Consider the following 15,796-nt stretch of genomic DNA (forward strand, 5'->3'; position numbering starts at 1 on the left):
GTTTTAACAGAGGTATTTTGCTCCAAAAGTACTCTGTAATGCTTAGTTTCAGTGATTTGGGGCTTGGTAGGCAAACGCAGGTCCACTCCACCAATACTCGAAATGCCTTTATAGACTCCGTACCGGCCTCCTTTGGTTTTCTAAATTGCAAAATTAGTGAGAGGTTAACGTCTTCGATGCCAATCTGGTAAGACTGTGGGAGAGAGAAGGCTTTCTTGCCCCTTGTTGGAGGAGCGCCACAGAAGCACCAGAATGGCAGCACAGTAGAACTTGTATCAATGTTCAGAACAAACAGGCTTGGCCTTAGACCAGCACCATTCCATGGCTCTTTGGGTAAACCCCCATTAAATGGGGGAAAGTCTTGCCATTTTTTTTCTGATGAGAAATAAACATATATACTAATATTGGGTTGCTGTAAAAAGGATGGAAGCAGATAAAATTTTAAATACCATTCTTTCTCCCTCTCTCTTTCCCAACACCCTATCTTCCCACTCACTTCCTGGAATATAGGATACTGAATCATATTCATATTCTTTACATTGAAATGCTGGCTTCGTTGCCCTTGGTGTGGCCTTGGAAAGTGGCTTTTCCTTGCCAAGGCTTTGTTTCCATTAGGTGGTTATAACAAGAATGTGTTTTTTGGTTTTTATATCTATATTTTTTTATTTAAAAAAAAAGATTTTCTTTCCTTTTACATACCAACCCTTGTTCCCCCTCCCTCCGGTCTTACCATTTTCTGATGTTCCCTGTGCAACATAGGCAAACCAACAATGTACCACATTAAAAGAATAAACAAAAAGTACTTATCGCCTTACAAGATGTAGAAAAACAGTAAAACTCAGCATCCTGCTGAGCAGTGGTGGCATATGCCTTTAATCCCAGCACTCAGGGGGCAGAAGCAGGTGGATCTCTCTGAGTTCGAGGCCAGCCTGGTCTATAGAGTGAGTTCGTACACAGAGAAACCTTATCTTAAAAACAAAAAACCCCCAAAACCTCAGCATCCTCTTATAGTAAAAGCTCTCAATAAGGTAGGTACAGAAGGAATATGCCTTCGAATAATAAAGATCATACACACATCAATACCAAAACAACATTTATCTCAAATGGTTTATGAAATCGTTTATATCTTTTAAATTTTTTATTTATTTTTATATGTATGGGTGTCTTGCCTGCATGTCTGTGCACCATTTATGTTTCTAGTGCCTAGAGTTCAGAAGAGGGTGTCATATTTCTTGAGACTGGAGTTAAACAGTTGTGAGTCACCACATGGGTGCTAGGAATCAAACTCAGGTTCACAAGATGAACAGGTAGTGTTCTTAATCGCTGAGCCATCTCTCCAGTCCCAAAAGAATTTATTCTTGAGCCAAAAATGAGTGACCATGGCCCAGGAACAGGTTTAGGTAACCCCAGATTCCACGTTCCAATATGGAGGCAGATTTAGGGAGTTTTTAAGGTAACGTAACAAACATTGGTTAAGGCACTATTTGAACACCTGGTGGGAACATTAGGAAGGTGGGTTATGGCAAGCTAGGAAACCTTACTATAGGCTTCAGATGCTCTCTGATGACATTCTTAGCTTTTTCGGTTGGTGGACTAGTTTTGTTGATGTATTCCAAAGGGTTTATCTGTTAGTCACAGGATGTTAGGTCAGACACAGAAGTGGGCAAGAAATGCCTATTTATATAAATTGCAATTAGGCTTGCAACATTCCAAACTCTCTACAATCCTCGAAGTTCTAATTAGTTAATCAGCCTTGCAGGAGGTTCAGTGGAAGGTCAGCTTCTTTCTGGGAGCCTTCATTCACCCACCACACACTGGTGAAAAGAAATGGAGGGGCATCCACATTACAAGGAAGCCAGTCCGTTTGCAGAGGTCATGACCTTAATTTAGAAACAGTACAAACTCCACTCCTCAAATCTACTAGAATCAAACTAAGCCAAGTTTCAGGATACAAAACCAACACTTAGAGCTGGACTAGAGGTAGAGCAACTGCCTAGCAGATGTGAGACCCTGGCTTCTGTCAGCACTGCAAAAATAAAAGCCAGACACCAGAGCAGGTGGCCTGACTTGCCCCGGGGCTGCTCTTGTGGCCACACCCAGCACCTGCTTCAAGTGTAAGGAGTGCCAGTCTCCGCTGTGCCAGACCATAAACCCTCCCAGGCTGTCGGTGATTCCACTGTTGCCATCTTCAGCTTTAAGAGACATGGGCCTGGGGGGGAGGGGAGAAAGATTCAGCAATCTGCAGATTTCTATGAATTCCAGAGACAACCTTCTCAAAGGATTACCTCAGACTGGAGTGTTTTCTAGATCGCTTTCTCAAGTTATGGAAGGGATGGAAGAATGGGGTTGTCAGACTTACAGAGGAGGAAAGCCACCACCACCAATGATCAGGACTAACAACCCCTTACATCATGCTTGCAAATGCCTCTCTTGGGGGGAAACACTGCACTGGCTGCTGTTCTGTTCCCATCTTGGGGCTGTTTTGGTTTCTCATGCCTCACAAAAGTTTTCTGAGTCTTTCTGCACCGTTTCCCTGACCTGACGTGAAGCATCCTCACCCCCTGCCCTTGTTAGCTTTACTTAGAGTGGTGGTAGCTAAAGAGGGCTGCCCTGAATTTTCTCCCCCACCCCCAATCACTAGCGCTGCTGGAAGAGGTCTAGCCCTAAGCTGAGGAAATGGAATAGGAGGTGCCAAGTGCTCAGGGATAATGAGAATCCCAGGGTCTTGTTAACACGGCAAACTGACCAAGCAGGCAGGTCCACATGGCTGCATTCTGACAAGCTCCCACGTGGGACTCATGCTGCTGGCCCAGAGCAAGCTTCTGTGGTGGTCTGAATGGGAATGGCCCCCTAGGCTCATGTATTTGCGAGTGGTCCGCAGTTGGTGGGAGCTGCTTGGGTAGATTCAGAGGTCTATCACTAGGCCATTCCCAGTTAGCTCTTTTCTCTACCTTGTACTGGAAGATCAGCAACTGCTCCAATGCCATGCCTCTCTGCCTGCTGCCATGCTCCCCACCATGATGGTCATGGACTCACCCTCTGAAACTAAGCAAGCCCCAACAAACTCTTCTGTCTCTTCACAGCCACAGAAAAGGAGGACTGCTTCTGAGGTGCCAGGGGCACGAGCAAGTAAAGCAGAGGGTGGAAACAGAATGGATGAGCTTCAGCAGAGGTCACAGGGGCTGCTGTCACACACCTCATCTCCAAGGTCTTCTCGGCAAGGTCCTGTCTTAGGCCTTTAAGAACCCGGCCACACAAAGGCCCAGGCCCAGGCCCAGCCGCATCCAGGCAAAGGATTACTTCACACCCTCCTGTGCTTTCTATCTAGGAAAGCAGCCCTGCCTCTGGGGCAGCCCTGTCACAGAACAGGTTTCTCAGAAGGGAAGGATGACAAACAAGCTCTCTGGCATCCTTGGCCTTATTCCAGGCCCTGCCCCGAACGGACTGACCTTCACTTTTTCCAGCAACAGCTTCATTTACTGAATGCTGACGGACTTAGGTATGTGCAGAAACTGCTTCAGTGAACTCTGCTAATTTCTCCCTAAGGAAAGTTACGCCACTTTATAGAGCAAGTAAGGTGATTTGCCCAACACCTCATAGCTAAGAGTACCCTTTGCTCCCATGTATTAAACCATAAGCCACACAACTTTGGGACAAGTAGTCTCCGGGTAAGATTAAGATGACAGGTCAAAAAGCCAAAGGGCAATGATTGGCAGGCGATACGTCAAAGGCCAGAGGTCACTGTGGCATTGTCCTAGTATTAGGTTGCTTTGTTGTACACCAAGACACTCTTCTGAGCTAGCTAGTCAGTGTAGATTCTGGATCCATGGAGGCCTGACTCATCAACTGTTCAAAGTGTAGCTGGCCTATATGGCAGCAGGTGGAGGACCACAGAGGAAATCTGAATTAAGCAGAGCCAGCTCACCTGTCCATAAGGCAAAGGAAAATGTAATGCCTACATTTCAGTGCTTCATTTGACAAATAGCTGTTGGGAGGAAATTTGTAGTCTGGTAAAGAAATAACCAAGTAGTGGGGACTACAGTGAATTGGGAAGTCATGCTCAGTTAAAGCTACCTTTACAATTTGCTCCAACATGCTCAACAACCTCCTTTTTAAAAGAAATCAAACATCAGCACCACATACTCTTTTAAACAAAATGCAAGCCAACAAGTGACCATTAGTTTGCAACCTCTGTTCCTCAGTGATCATTCCATCTTTTTTTGTTGTACCTGCAGAAGAAAGAATCGGTCAATTCATGCCTGATATACCAGCCATATGTGGCATTTTCCACTACAACAGCAATGGATAGGTCTGGACTCTCCATCACATGCAGAATACCACAAGTAACTGGGTAGATTCTGCTTTGGATTTCCTGGAAAGTGTAATAGTTGTCACAATTACTGGTGCCATCTAGTTGAGTCAACAGCCCAAGACAGCAGGCTGCATTTAGGCAAATACTTCTTTGATAAATGGCCTTGGTCTCTACTGCTCCTACTGTACAAACCCTGTTCCCATTCCTTTTTCTTGCTCAATCCCCAAAGGCATTAATTTAAGCTTGGGAATTTTTTTCCCAACACAGGACTTTTGCAGAGATTAAAATCATACAGAATTAATGAGACTAGGTGCATAAGGTCTCAGCAAACAGTTTAAGAAATGTTTACTGACTGGAGAGATGGCTCAGTGGATAAGCGCATGTAGTACTCTTGCAGAGACCCTGAATTGTAGAGTGCAGGCAACAGTGAGGCCTCCAGACTGGGCACTGGGGAAAATGTGGCTGCCTTCCTTGGATATATAAAGCCATGTGTAATAAAACAGAAAAGGGATCACAGAACCACACAACTGTGCCTGTTTTCGGTTTCTTTTCTTTTGAGACAGGATCTCACTGTCTAGCCTTAGATGTACTAGAATTCACTATGTAGACCAGCTTGGCTTTGAACTCAGAGAACCATCTGCCTTTGCCTCCAGAGAGCTGGGATTAAAGGTGTGTGCCACACCACCACGCCCAGCAGGGGCATGGGTTTCTGTGCTCACAGCCGTCTGGAAAGGAACACAGGAGCTTATGTGGACAACATGGAGATGACCCCGAACAGATGTTCCCCTTGCACTCTATGTCCTTTATCATTTCTTTTTCTTTGTAGCATCAAGCTCTTTGGTTTGGCTGAGCCAATCTAGCCTTAGCTTTGTGAGCAGTGCCCACCAGGGAGCTTTAAATATCCTATGCCACTTCGTACCTTTACCAGCAAGGTTCTAGACATACGTGTTCAGCACCAAACCCTTAGGGCTCTCCTCCAATTTAACACGGCAGCTGCTGGGGGTTATTGTCTTACTTCTATGCGTATAACTCCACTGGTGAGCTCCCTAGCCCCATGGCTCTGAAGATACTATCCAAACACGACTCTAACATCTCTATCTCCAGGTGAGACCCAATCCAATTTCCAGACACACAGCACTGCAACTCTCTCCCCTCTCCATAGCTCTCCTTGGGTGCTGAGTTGACATCTAGTTTCAACACATCCGAAAGTTACCTTTCCACCCAAACGCCCCTATTCACAGCCTTCCAAGTCTCAGTTGATGACACATCCAGACTTCTAGTTGCCCAAGTCCATAACCTCAGAGGAAACACTGACTGGAAAGCAGAGTCTGACTCATAAAGCCGGTTACCTAAAAACAAAGGTAGTCCTGGGTACCGGGATTAAATACAGGGATTAAATACATCAAATCATTAGAATGCTTTTCTAAAACATGCCTAAAGTTAATCGTTTTAAGCCTAGAATTTGAATTATGACACTTTAATATTTTATTAAACATCACCTTTTGGAAGCTAAAAACCAGATTTGACCTAATACATTTGTAGGGATCCTGGCCAAGTCTTGTAATATTTAGCAGAATGATGTCATAGTACTAGGTGCCAGCAGTGGGTTACAAACTCCAAGTACACTTATCTACAGTTTTACTAAGAAGCAGCCAAAGTCTAGTCCTTGAAGATGATTCACACAACCTCCTGATCTATGAAAGACAGATTTACCCAAGTGTTTTGGTGGGTAACCTACGGAGAAACCAGAGGAAGTATTTTGTTATTGTTTTTTTTATTTGAGACAGGCTTTCATTTGGTAGGTTTGGTTGTCCTAAAACTCCATACGAAGACCAGGCTGGCCTTGAACTCACAGAAATCAACCTGCTTCTGCCTCTGAGGTGCTGGGATCAAGGGGTGTGCTACCATATCCAGCAAAGTTTTTTTTTTTTAAAGATCTGTTTATGTTTATGAGTGGTCTATCAAAATTTTGCCTGAAGGGCATCAGATCCCACTATAGATGGTTGTGAGCCACTATGTGGTTTCTGGGAATTGAACTCAGGACCTCTGGAGGAGCAGCCAGTGCTCTTAACCACTGAGCTATCTCTCGGGCCCCACGAAGTTTACAATTTGAAAACCTACTTTGGGGTTTAACAATTCTAGGTTGCTGTCAATTTTTTTTTTTAAAAGCCTGTTACAGATGGATCACAGATATTTGGTTTTATCAGGATATGAAGATAGAGGAAAGTATATGGGATAAGAGATATTTTAATTTTACCAGGATGTAAAGGGAGAGGAGAGTGTGAGAGATAAGATAGATATTTTAAAAATAAATTACTTAGTAGTAAGAAACCAGACATAATACATTTTCCATATGCTACAAAAACAAATTGACGATGGAGGCACAAGGCAGGCTCACCCCAAAAGAACACTTTCCACCTCAGAATACAGCCTGCCTTTCCAGACAATTAGCCTCACAGTTCTTACATGATGCATACGCATGTGGAAAACTTGTCAAGCTTTGCCAGGGCCAGCAGATGAAAACATAACAGGTCCTAATTAGCTAATTATAAAGCATGAGCATTTTGGAAAAGGACTCATACAATCTGGCCATTGTTTTGTTAAACATCTGCAAATTGTAGACTTCCTCAGCCCTTAGCCATAGTTCCTGCTTGGTGTCTTAAAGTGGGTACACTGTGTCTCTTCTCAAGGCTGAGGTGACTGCTAGTCATCAAAGTCTGGAATGTCATCATAGGAGTAACCCCGGTAGCCTTTGGATGCGTAGTAGGCGATGCGCAAGTGGTAAAACCCTGGCAGGAACACCAAGATGCCAATGATGAGGACAGGAACAGCTCGGTCTGCCCCCTGGTGGCAGAAGGAACACATTAGTATCATATAAATCACACCTTTATATCTTCTTTCTGATCATAAATTGTCAACTCTTCTTTTTCTTATCTGTGTTGGGGATCAAATTAAGACCTTAGGCATGTTAGGCAAGCACTACACTCCCAATTTCCTTCTGATTACAAATTATGCCATAAATTCAAAATTATAAAAAAGAAAAACAATTTTTAACCAGGTACTATGCTTATTTCCTTCTGCTCTTTCTTTCAAGCTGTGTGTGTGTGTGTGTGTGTGTGTGTGTGTGTGTGTGTGTGTGTGTGTTTGGTGGGTACATACTATCTGTGTCTAAAAGTGTGCATGCAGATGTATACATGTGCACCAGAGGTTGACCTCAAGCAACTTCCTCAAGGCTCTCCACCTTATTTATTTGTTTGTTTATTTTTATTTATTTATTTATTTTTGCCAGAGCTGAGGATCGAACCCAGGGCCTTGTGCTTGCTAGGCAAGCACTCTACCACTGAGCTAAATCCCCAACCCCTATTTAATTTTTAAAAAGACTTACTTATTTTAAATATGTTTGTATGGGTATGTCTTGGTCACTTTTCTATTGTTAAGAGAAACCATGACCAAGGCAATTTACAGAATAAGGAATTTACCGGAGACTTGCTACAGACTCTAGCCCTGACTGTCATGGTGGGGAGTGTGGCAGGGCACTGGAGCAGTAGCTGAGACCCTTCATCTAATCCACAAGCACAAGGCAGAGAAAACAGAGCTAGTCCTTCCTAAACAGTCCACCAACTATGGACCAATCTCTCAAATAAAGGAGCCTATGAAGCCTGTTCTCACACAAACCACCACATTCCACACGTTGGTCCCCGTAGACTTGTTGCCCTATCATAATGTAACATGTATTAGTCCAACTCCAAAGTCTGCACAACCTTTCACAGTCTCAACAGTTTAAAAGTCTAAAGACTATTCTGAGACCCACAGTCATGACTCTACCCGTCCCTGGACTGTGAGTCCTGAATTACATGCTTTCTTTATAAGTTACCTTGGCCATGGTATCTTATCACAGCAATTAAAAAGAACTAAGGCGGGGGCTGGAGAGATAGCTCAGAGGAAGAGAGCATTGGTTTCTCTTTCAGAGGTCATGAGTTCAATTCCCAGCAACCACATGTTGGCTCACAACCATCTATGAGATCTGGTGCCCTCTTCTGGTATGCAAGCATACATGCAGTCAGAACACTGTATACATAATAAATAAATCTTTTTTAAAAACGATTTATTTATTTATTATATATACAGAAGAGGGCACCAGATCTCATTACAGATGGTTGTGAGCCACCATGTGGTTAATGGGAATTGAACTCAGGACCTCTGGAAGAGCAGTTGGTGCTCTTAACCTCTGAGCCATCTCTCCAGCCCAATAAATAAATCTTAAAAAAAACAAACAAACAAACAAAAAAATTAAAGCACTAGGGAGGCAGAGAGGTGGATCTCTTTGAGGGCAGCCTGGTCTACAGAGCAAGTTCCATGACGGCTAGTGCTACGTAGTGAGACCTTGTCTCAAAATACCGAATTAAATAAATAAATAAGTAAAATTTCAAAAGACATTTTTCAAAATAAATAATACGTAAAATAAAATAACAAAAAATTGGCTGCCAAGATGGCTCAGAGGTTAAGAGTACTGGCTACTCTTCCAGAGGTCCTGAGTTCAATTCCCAGCAACCACATCACAGCTCACAACCATCTGTAATGGGATATGGTGCCCTCTTCTGGGGTTCAGGCAAACACTAGACATAATAAATAAATATTTAAAAAAAACAAGAGTTGGGGATATAGTTCAGTGGTAGAGCGCTTGCCTAGCAGGGCCCTGGGTTCAGTCTTCAGCTCCAAAAAACAAACAAAAAACCCCCAAACCTAAGGCATATATTTTGCATGTATGAATGTCTCTGCACCACAAGCGTACCTAATCCCTATAGAGGTCAGAGGATGCCCTAGAACTGGAGTTACAGACAGTTGTGAGCAGTCATGTGGGTGTTAGAAATTGAACCCAATCCCCTGGAAGAGCAGCCAGTGCTTTTAACCACTGAGCTATCCCTTCAGCCCCAAGAGTTATTTTTTAATTACGTTCCTAAGAGTAGGTGCTGGAAGTGGTCAAAAGCTTTGGGTTCCCCTGGACTTGCAGTTGTGAGCCACCCAACTTGAGTTTTAGAAATCCAGCTTGGGTCCTCTGCAAGAGCAGTGTAAGTTCTTAATGGTGAAGCCATCTTTCCAGCTCGTCTGCCTTATTTGTGAGACAGTCTCATCTCTTACTGAACCTGGAGCTCATGAATTTGGCTAGAATGGCTTGGCTGGGGGATCTGCCTCCGCCCTGCAGAAGCATGCCAACACATCTGGCTTTTATGCAGGTGCTAGGAATCAGAACTCAGGTCCTTAAGCACTTTCTTGAGAAGCAACCTTCCTATCACTTTTTTCAAGTTCTTGTTGCAAACACACCACACTCTTGTCCTCTAATATTACTAATATTAAGTAATATTTAGTTAATATTACTTAAGGTGGACACACCTTTAATTGCAGCACCCTGGAGGCAGAGGCAGGAGGATTTCTAAGTTCAAAGCCAGCCTGGTCTACACAGTTGAGTTCTAGGACAGCTAGGCCTGTGTAGGGAAACCCTGTCTTTTTTTGGGGGGGGGGGTTTCAAAACAGGGTTTCTCTGTGTAGTTTTGGTGCCTGTCCTGGATCTTGCTCTATAGATCAAGCTGGCCTTGAACTCACAGAGATCTGGTTCTGCCTCCTGAGTGCTGGGATTAAAAGCATGTGCCACCTGCCTGGCTAGGGGAAACCCTGTTTTAAAAACAAAACAAAAACACCCCAAATATTGCTTAAGCTATAATGGCATATAACATTTCTCTGAAATGCATGTCCCACAATTTTATTTAACTGTCATTTGAGCAACTAGATGCTTAATTTTTGCTTTTTTAAACTATAAAACACCAGTAGGAACTGCATTTTTTCTAGGGTGTAAAAGAATGGACCTGCATTATGATCAGAATACTTCTTCAGAAGAACTCACAACACAGAATATATAAACATTACCCAAGGGTAAGAACTACCAAGCACCACTGAGGCTTTGAAAACAGATACTCAACAGGACTCTGAGCAAACCAATGGAAGAAGGAAACCAATTACAAGGTGCAGTGGCCACATACACAAGACTCACTGCTTTTCCCCAGACACTGATCAGCATGTCCATACTGCTGCAAAACTACAATGATGGTACGTTACTCTACCTACAGCCTTGTACTAGCCTGGAAGCCCCAAACCAGGCACAGCTGCATTATTCTATACTGTGTCAGAAGCCATACCTGGCGAGCGCCCGCCTTAGAGGGATTATGGAGACATCTGCTCAAAGGGGAAAGCAAAACAAAGGACACCATGCCGCACTACTTCAGTGGAATCCACTGCACTTCTGGAACACAACGCAGTGCTCTGGCTCACAGGTGAAAGACCCATGGCATATTCTCACACACCCATTAGCTTACCCCTTTGCTGATGTAGCCCGATAGCAGGAGAGAGCCTATGATTATGAGAAAGGTGCCAATCAAAAACAGCACGGTGGCAAGTGCAATGGCCTTATAAGGAATCTTAGGAGGGCTTTTCTTAAACTGGAAGAGAGAAAAACAAATGACAAAGAACATTATGAAAATGCCAGGCCTAGTGTACTTAAAGAGGGAGGGCATTCAAAACCAAAGTGGACACGTCAAGTGTCTGGAGTATGTCCACCAGTAAGTGCAGCAAAGCAGGGGCATGAGGAGGTGGAGCTCCTGCTATTCCAGACTCCTCATTACAACCAAGGAAAGCCCTTTGAAACTACTCTGTCTCCTAGGTGTTGGACACGAGTTTACTAAGTGCATTGCATGGAAGCTTGTGCTAACCTGCAGGGATTTCAGAGTGAGCTCCGTGCTACGCAAAGTGAAAAGGTGACTTCTGGAAATGAAGGTAACTTAGCATGCAGTCAGTCAAAAGTTTAGAAACAGAATTTCAGCTTTTCTTTCTTTTTAAAGATTCATTTTGTTTTAAATTATGTGTCTGTGTGTGGATACATACCTGTGAGTACAGATGCCTATGCAAATCAAAGGAATTGGATCCTCCAAGAGCTGGAGTTACAGGCAGTGTAAGTCACCGGACATAGTTGCCAGGAAACAACTTGGGTTCTCTGCCAGAATAGTACGTGTAGTCCAGAGAGATGGCTCCTGGGTCAAAACGTTTGCCTTCCAGATGATCTGAGTTCAATTCCAACACCCACATGGTGACTCACAGTCTGTAACTCCAGTTCCAGAAGATCTTCTGGAACTCTTCTGCCTCTTTGGGTACTGTATATTCATGGTACATGGACCCAGGTTTGGTTCCTAGTACCCACATGGTGGCTCATAACCATCTGTAACTCTACTTCCAGGAGACCCAATGCCTACTTTTGGCTGCCTTGGGCATTATGCACACACATGGTGCATATGAGAGCAAGACACTTATACACATAAAACATAAATATAAAATATTAAAAACACTAGAACAGCATGTACTCTTAACTGCTGAGCCACTCTCCCGCCTAAATTTCAGTTTTCTCAAAGACCTGCATTATGAGTAAATTCAGCTAAGATTCAGGCTAAAATACAGCATGAACACTTATAAAAATGTCATAATGAAGCCCATTATTATATACAAACTATATTCTATTAAAAACATTTTTAAAAAGGTTTAGAGGCGGGGCTGGAGAGATGGCTCAGAGGTTAAGAGCACTGGCTGCTCTTCCAAAGGTCCTGAGTTCAATTCCCAGCAACCACATGGTGGTTCACAGCCATCTGTAATGAGAGCTGGTGCCCTCTTCTGGCCTGCAGGGATGCGTGCAGGCAAAACACTGTATACATAATAAATAAACAAATCTTTAAAAAAAAAAAAAAAAAAAAAGGTTTAAAGGCAACCTTCTAAGGTTTGGCTCATTAATGAATCTGATGTTAAGTGTTTGGAAGCACCCCAGAGCTATTCTTACCTCTTCTTCAAGTAAGTCCAAAGAACAATTGATTTATTTGTCTTTAAAAGAATGGATCCCTGCCTGCTACTTCACTCCTGGCTCAAGCTCCACCTAGACTACTCTATCGTAAGGGAGAGCAGGACAAAGGAGATGCTAGCCCACTTACTAGGTAAGGGTCAGGAGAGGGCACAAACTTTATTACTTTCTGTTTGCCGTAAAGAGTATCTGGAACTAACTGCATCTCATGACACCATGAAAGAAGATATTTTCTGGGTAAGTTAAAAAGTTTGTAGCTACATAGGTTTGGTACTTCAACAGAAACCTCAAGCAGATAACCCTGGAACTATCTAAAACTGCCCCCACCAAAATCCCTTCTCCAACTGGGACTGAAAGGGTCTTGGAAATAAGCTTGCTTTTTGCTGGTCCTGATAACAGATACACAGCAGCTAAATGGCTTTGTCTTTTTTTTTTTTTTTTTTAAATTGTGTTACCTGAAGATCAATGTAGCCATCATCTGTGCTGGAAAGCCTTGAATACTTTACTTTACTACTGGGGATTCCAGTGGCCAGGTTGGTACGAGATGGCATCATAACACGGTGACACAGCTAGTCTGAAAGGGAAAGACTGTTACTGTCTGTAGGAATAACAGGACATTACGGGCAAGGACATCAGATACCGTGTCCTGGAGTTCTGGGTTGCCATGTTATGTATCACAAGGCAACACAGGCTTCACTGCTCTTACAACGACCTGATACTTCTTAGACACACTAAGCATACTTCCTTTATGTATCTGGCTTATCTTCACAGAATGACAGCAAAGGCATTTCACAAAGAATCAGACCCGCTGTACTTTGCCACCAATGTTTCCTGCCTAATTTTTCCAAAGTCACCCGGAGATGAGTGAAGATTTGGACCCAGTGTTCACATTTTCAAGCTCCCCATCACAACAGTATTGCTTGCTCCTTAATGTTCCCTCAGCGCTTCTCTTCAAGGAACTCTTTCTGTTTGCTATCAAAGGGGAGGATGAGGAGTGGTGTACACTCACATCAGCATCTTGTCTACTCAAATGTGATATCATCCTAAGTGCAAGCGGTCCGAAAAATCTTATCATTGTGGGTAACTTACTGGCTATCAATACCACACCAGACACTTCAGAGCCACCTGCCTCTCTGCTCCCATCCCAAGAATGAAACAAGTGATTCTACTTTCCACATCATGTAGCTCCTGAAAAAATGGATTTAAAAGTCTGTTTTACTCCAACTATTCAGACAGCAGTAATAAAATCACATCTACTGTATCATTTGAGAGTAGTTAAGATTAAAAAACAATGACGTTTAAATGTTAAAAATTTGAAATTTGAGCTCAGTACTGCAGTAGACGACTGTAATACTAGCTAATTGGGAGGACTGGTGTGAATACATGAAGTTGAGGGCCAGCCTAGGCTGTATATTGAGACCAGATGCTCTCCCCTACAACTGAAATTTGTTGATTCTTTATAAAGTCATAAAATTATGTAAGCAAAACAGACTATTCCAATTGCAAAAATATTTGAATTTTAAGTGTAAAAGCCTATCTTTAAGAAGAAAACTAAGTATTTCAGTAGCCAGGCCTTCACTGGTGTGGTATTTTGCACATCATCTCCACAATGGCATGTGGTATTTATTCCATGTTGGTGAGGTGCCAGACACTGCTATTACAGTCGACCTAAGGTAACTAACATGCAAAATCTACCGCCAAGTGGTCCTGCCTTTTTGTTAATTACATCCTAGTTCAGAAGCTGAGTATCAAAATGGAGCAACGCAAATCCACTTACAGTTCTAAAAAACGTTAGATCAAGTTGTGTTAAGTACCAGGTTTTTGGTGTTGCCATCCCATAACATGCTTAATTCCTCAAGCCTGGAAGTTCAAGCTAACAATAAACAGGAGTTCTGAGGCAATAAACCACGCCTGGTTTGATTACATGCTACAAAGTTACATGCTTTGCCATTAAACTCGCATCAAAACAAAAATGTTGCGGGGTATGAGCGAGAAGATTTGTGCTTTCCTTAGCAAAGGATTCCAGAAGGGAGTTATCGCATCCGAAATGACAAGTCTACATAACAGCAGCCCAAGTTTCTACTACGCTCTTTCACGGGTCCCACCGCCACCTTCGCCACCCCACGACCCCGCAAGCACCTGCGCGTGGCGCTGTGGGCAGCCTCCCGCCGGCCTCCGCCGTCTCTACCCACGGTCAGGACCCACGCGAACTTAGCGCTAAGAAAACTGGCTCCGGGAAGAGCCTCGGTGGCGGGGCGAGGCCTCGCGGCTGGCTTCCGGGAGCGTGCTCCCGCCCCTACCCGCGCAGCGCGCCCCGTTCTCCGTTAGGCGCGCTAGCGGCGCTCGCCCAACAGCCAACCGCGGTCAGAGCGCTAGCCCGCCGGAAGTGGTGTGCGAATGGAGGCGCACCGGAAGTGGCGCCACCAGGAAGCTACGTCATCGCACCCAGCGACGCAAGGTTGGAGAGCTTCAACTTTTTTTAATCTTAAGTTTCTCTATGTTGTCTTACTACGCTGACCAGGCTGGCCTCGAACTCAAAGTTCCCCCTGCTTCTGCTTCCCGAGTACTGGGAACATCCAGCGGGCCAGCAGTTTGGGCTTGGGCTGGTGACCTGGGCCTGCCACCTCCCTATGGTGGGTGGTCCCTCCCACCGGGATCGAACCCTACCTAGCTAGCTAGCCTGCCTGTTAATGTGGTTCCAGCCCAGACCCTTCACGGACAAGTTTGCACAGCGGGAGTCCCCGGGACCCGGAGGGGTGTGCAAGGGACCGGCCAGGACTCTCTCTGTCCTAGACAGCCCTAAGCTGACACTGGTCTCTGCCCACTGGCATTCTTAGCCCTACTTTTGTGCTGGTTACCCTGTCTTGTTATCAGACCACACCCAGTTAGAGTCCTACCGACTAGACAGTTACATGCAACAGTGACCAGTCTTCATAAAGCATGTCCATCACCCCAGAGTTCGTTCTAAGTGAGGTGTATTTGCAGCCAATTTCCTCCTCTACCTGTTGGCACAAAACTTTGTAGTAGCAGCTACTGGCTATGAGCGCTAATCAACAACATCCTACAATTATCAAAGCTGTACCCTCCACAAACTGCCAAATACAATATACAATGGGAAAACTAATTTGGGGACTGTGGGGATAGCTTAGTATTTAAAAGCCCTCCAAAGTGTGGCCCACCCATAAATTCAGCCTGGAAGCAGATAGGGTTTGCTCTATTAGCCCTGGGTTTGAGACCCTGCCTCAACAAGGCAGAAACACAAAAAATGACTCCCTCCATCAACCCAGGTTTTCTACTTGTATACCCAGATACCTGCAAAATACACTCACATAAAAACTGAAAAGGGATGGTGGGGTAATTTGGGACAAGCAATGCTTACTGAGTGAAGGTACTTGTCTCCAAACCTTAAGAACTGCATTTAATCCCTGGAAGCTACATTGTAGTGGGTGTACAAATTCCTGTAAGTGTCCTCTGCACTCCACATATGAGCCTCCACATACACAGTGGCTACAAAGCATTCAAGTATTCTTTAGTATGTAGCATGTCATGACTTTTCTTCAAACCCACGAAGCCTTTTTAACCCTTGCTTGGAC

General features: G+C 44.1%; 1 protein-coding gene across 1 annotated transcript; it reads right to left on the minus strand.

Annotated features, from left to right (window-relative positions):
- Positions 1–6,541: 6,541 nt before the first annotated feature.
- Positions 6,542–14,584, minus strand: Tmem230 (transmembrane protein 230). The gene is made up of 4 exons (XM_036186475.1): positions 14,343–14,584; positions 12,659–12,777; positions 10,681–10,803; positions 6,542–7,156 (listed from the first exon to the last, which is right to left on the minus strand). Exons 2-4 carry the CDS (start codon positions 12,755–12,757, stop codon positions 7,016–7,018), a joined length of 363 nt encoding a protein of 120 aa, XP_036042368.1. The 5' UTR covers positions 12,758–12,777; positions 14,343–14,584; the 3' UTR covers positions 6,542–7,015.
- Between the last annotated feature and the right edge of the window lie 1,212 nt (positions 14,585–15,796).

This window comes from Onychomys torridus, chromosome 4 (assembly GCF_903995425.1).
Source record: "Onychomys torridus chromosome 4, mOncTor1.1, whole genome shotgun sequence".
NCBI classification, from domain to species: domain Eukaryota; kingdom Metazoa; phylum Chordata; class Mammalia; order Rodentia; family Cricetidae; genus Onychomys; species Onychomys torridus.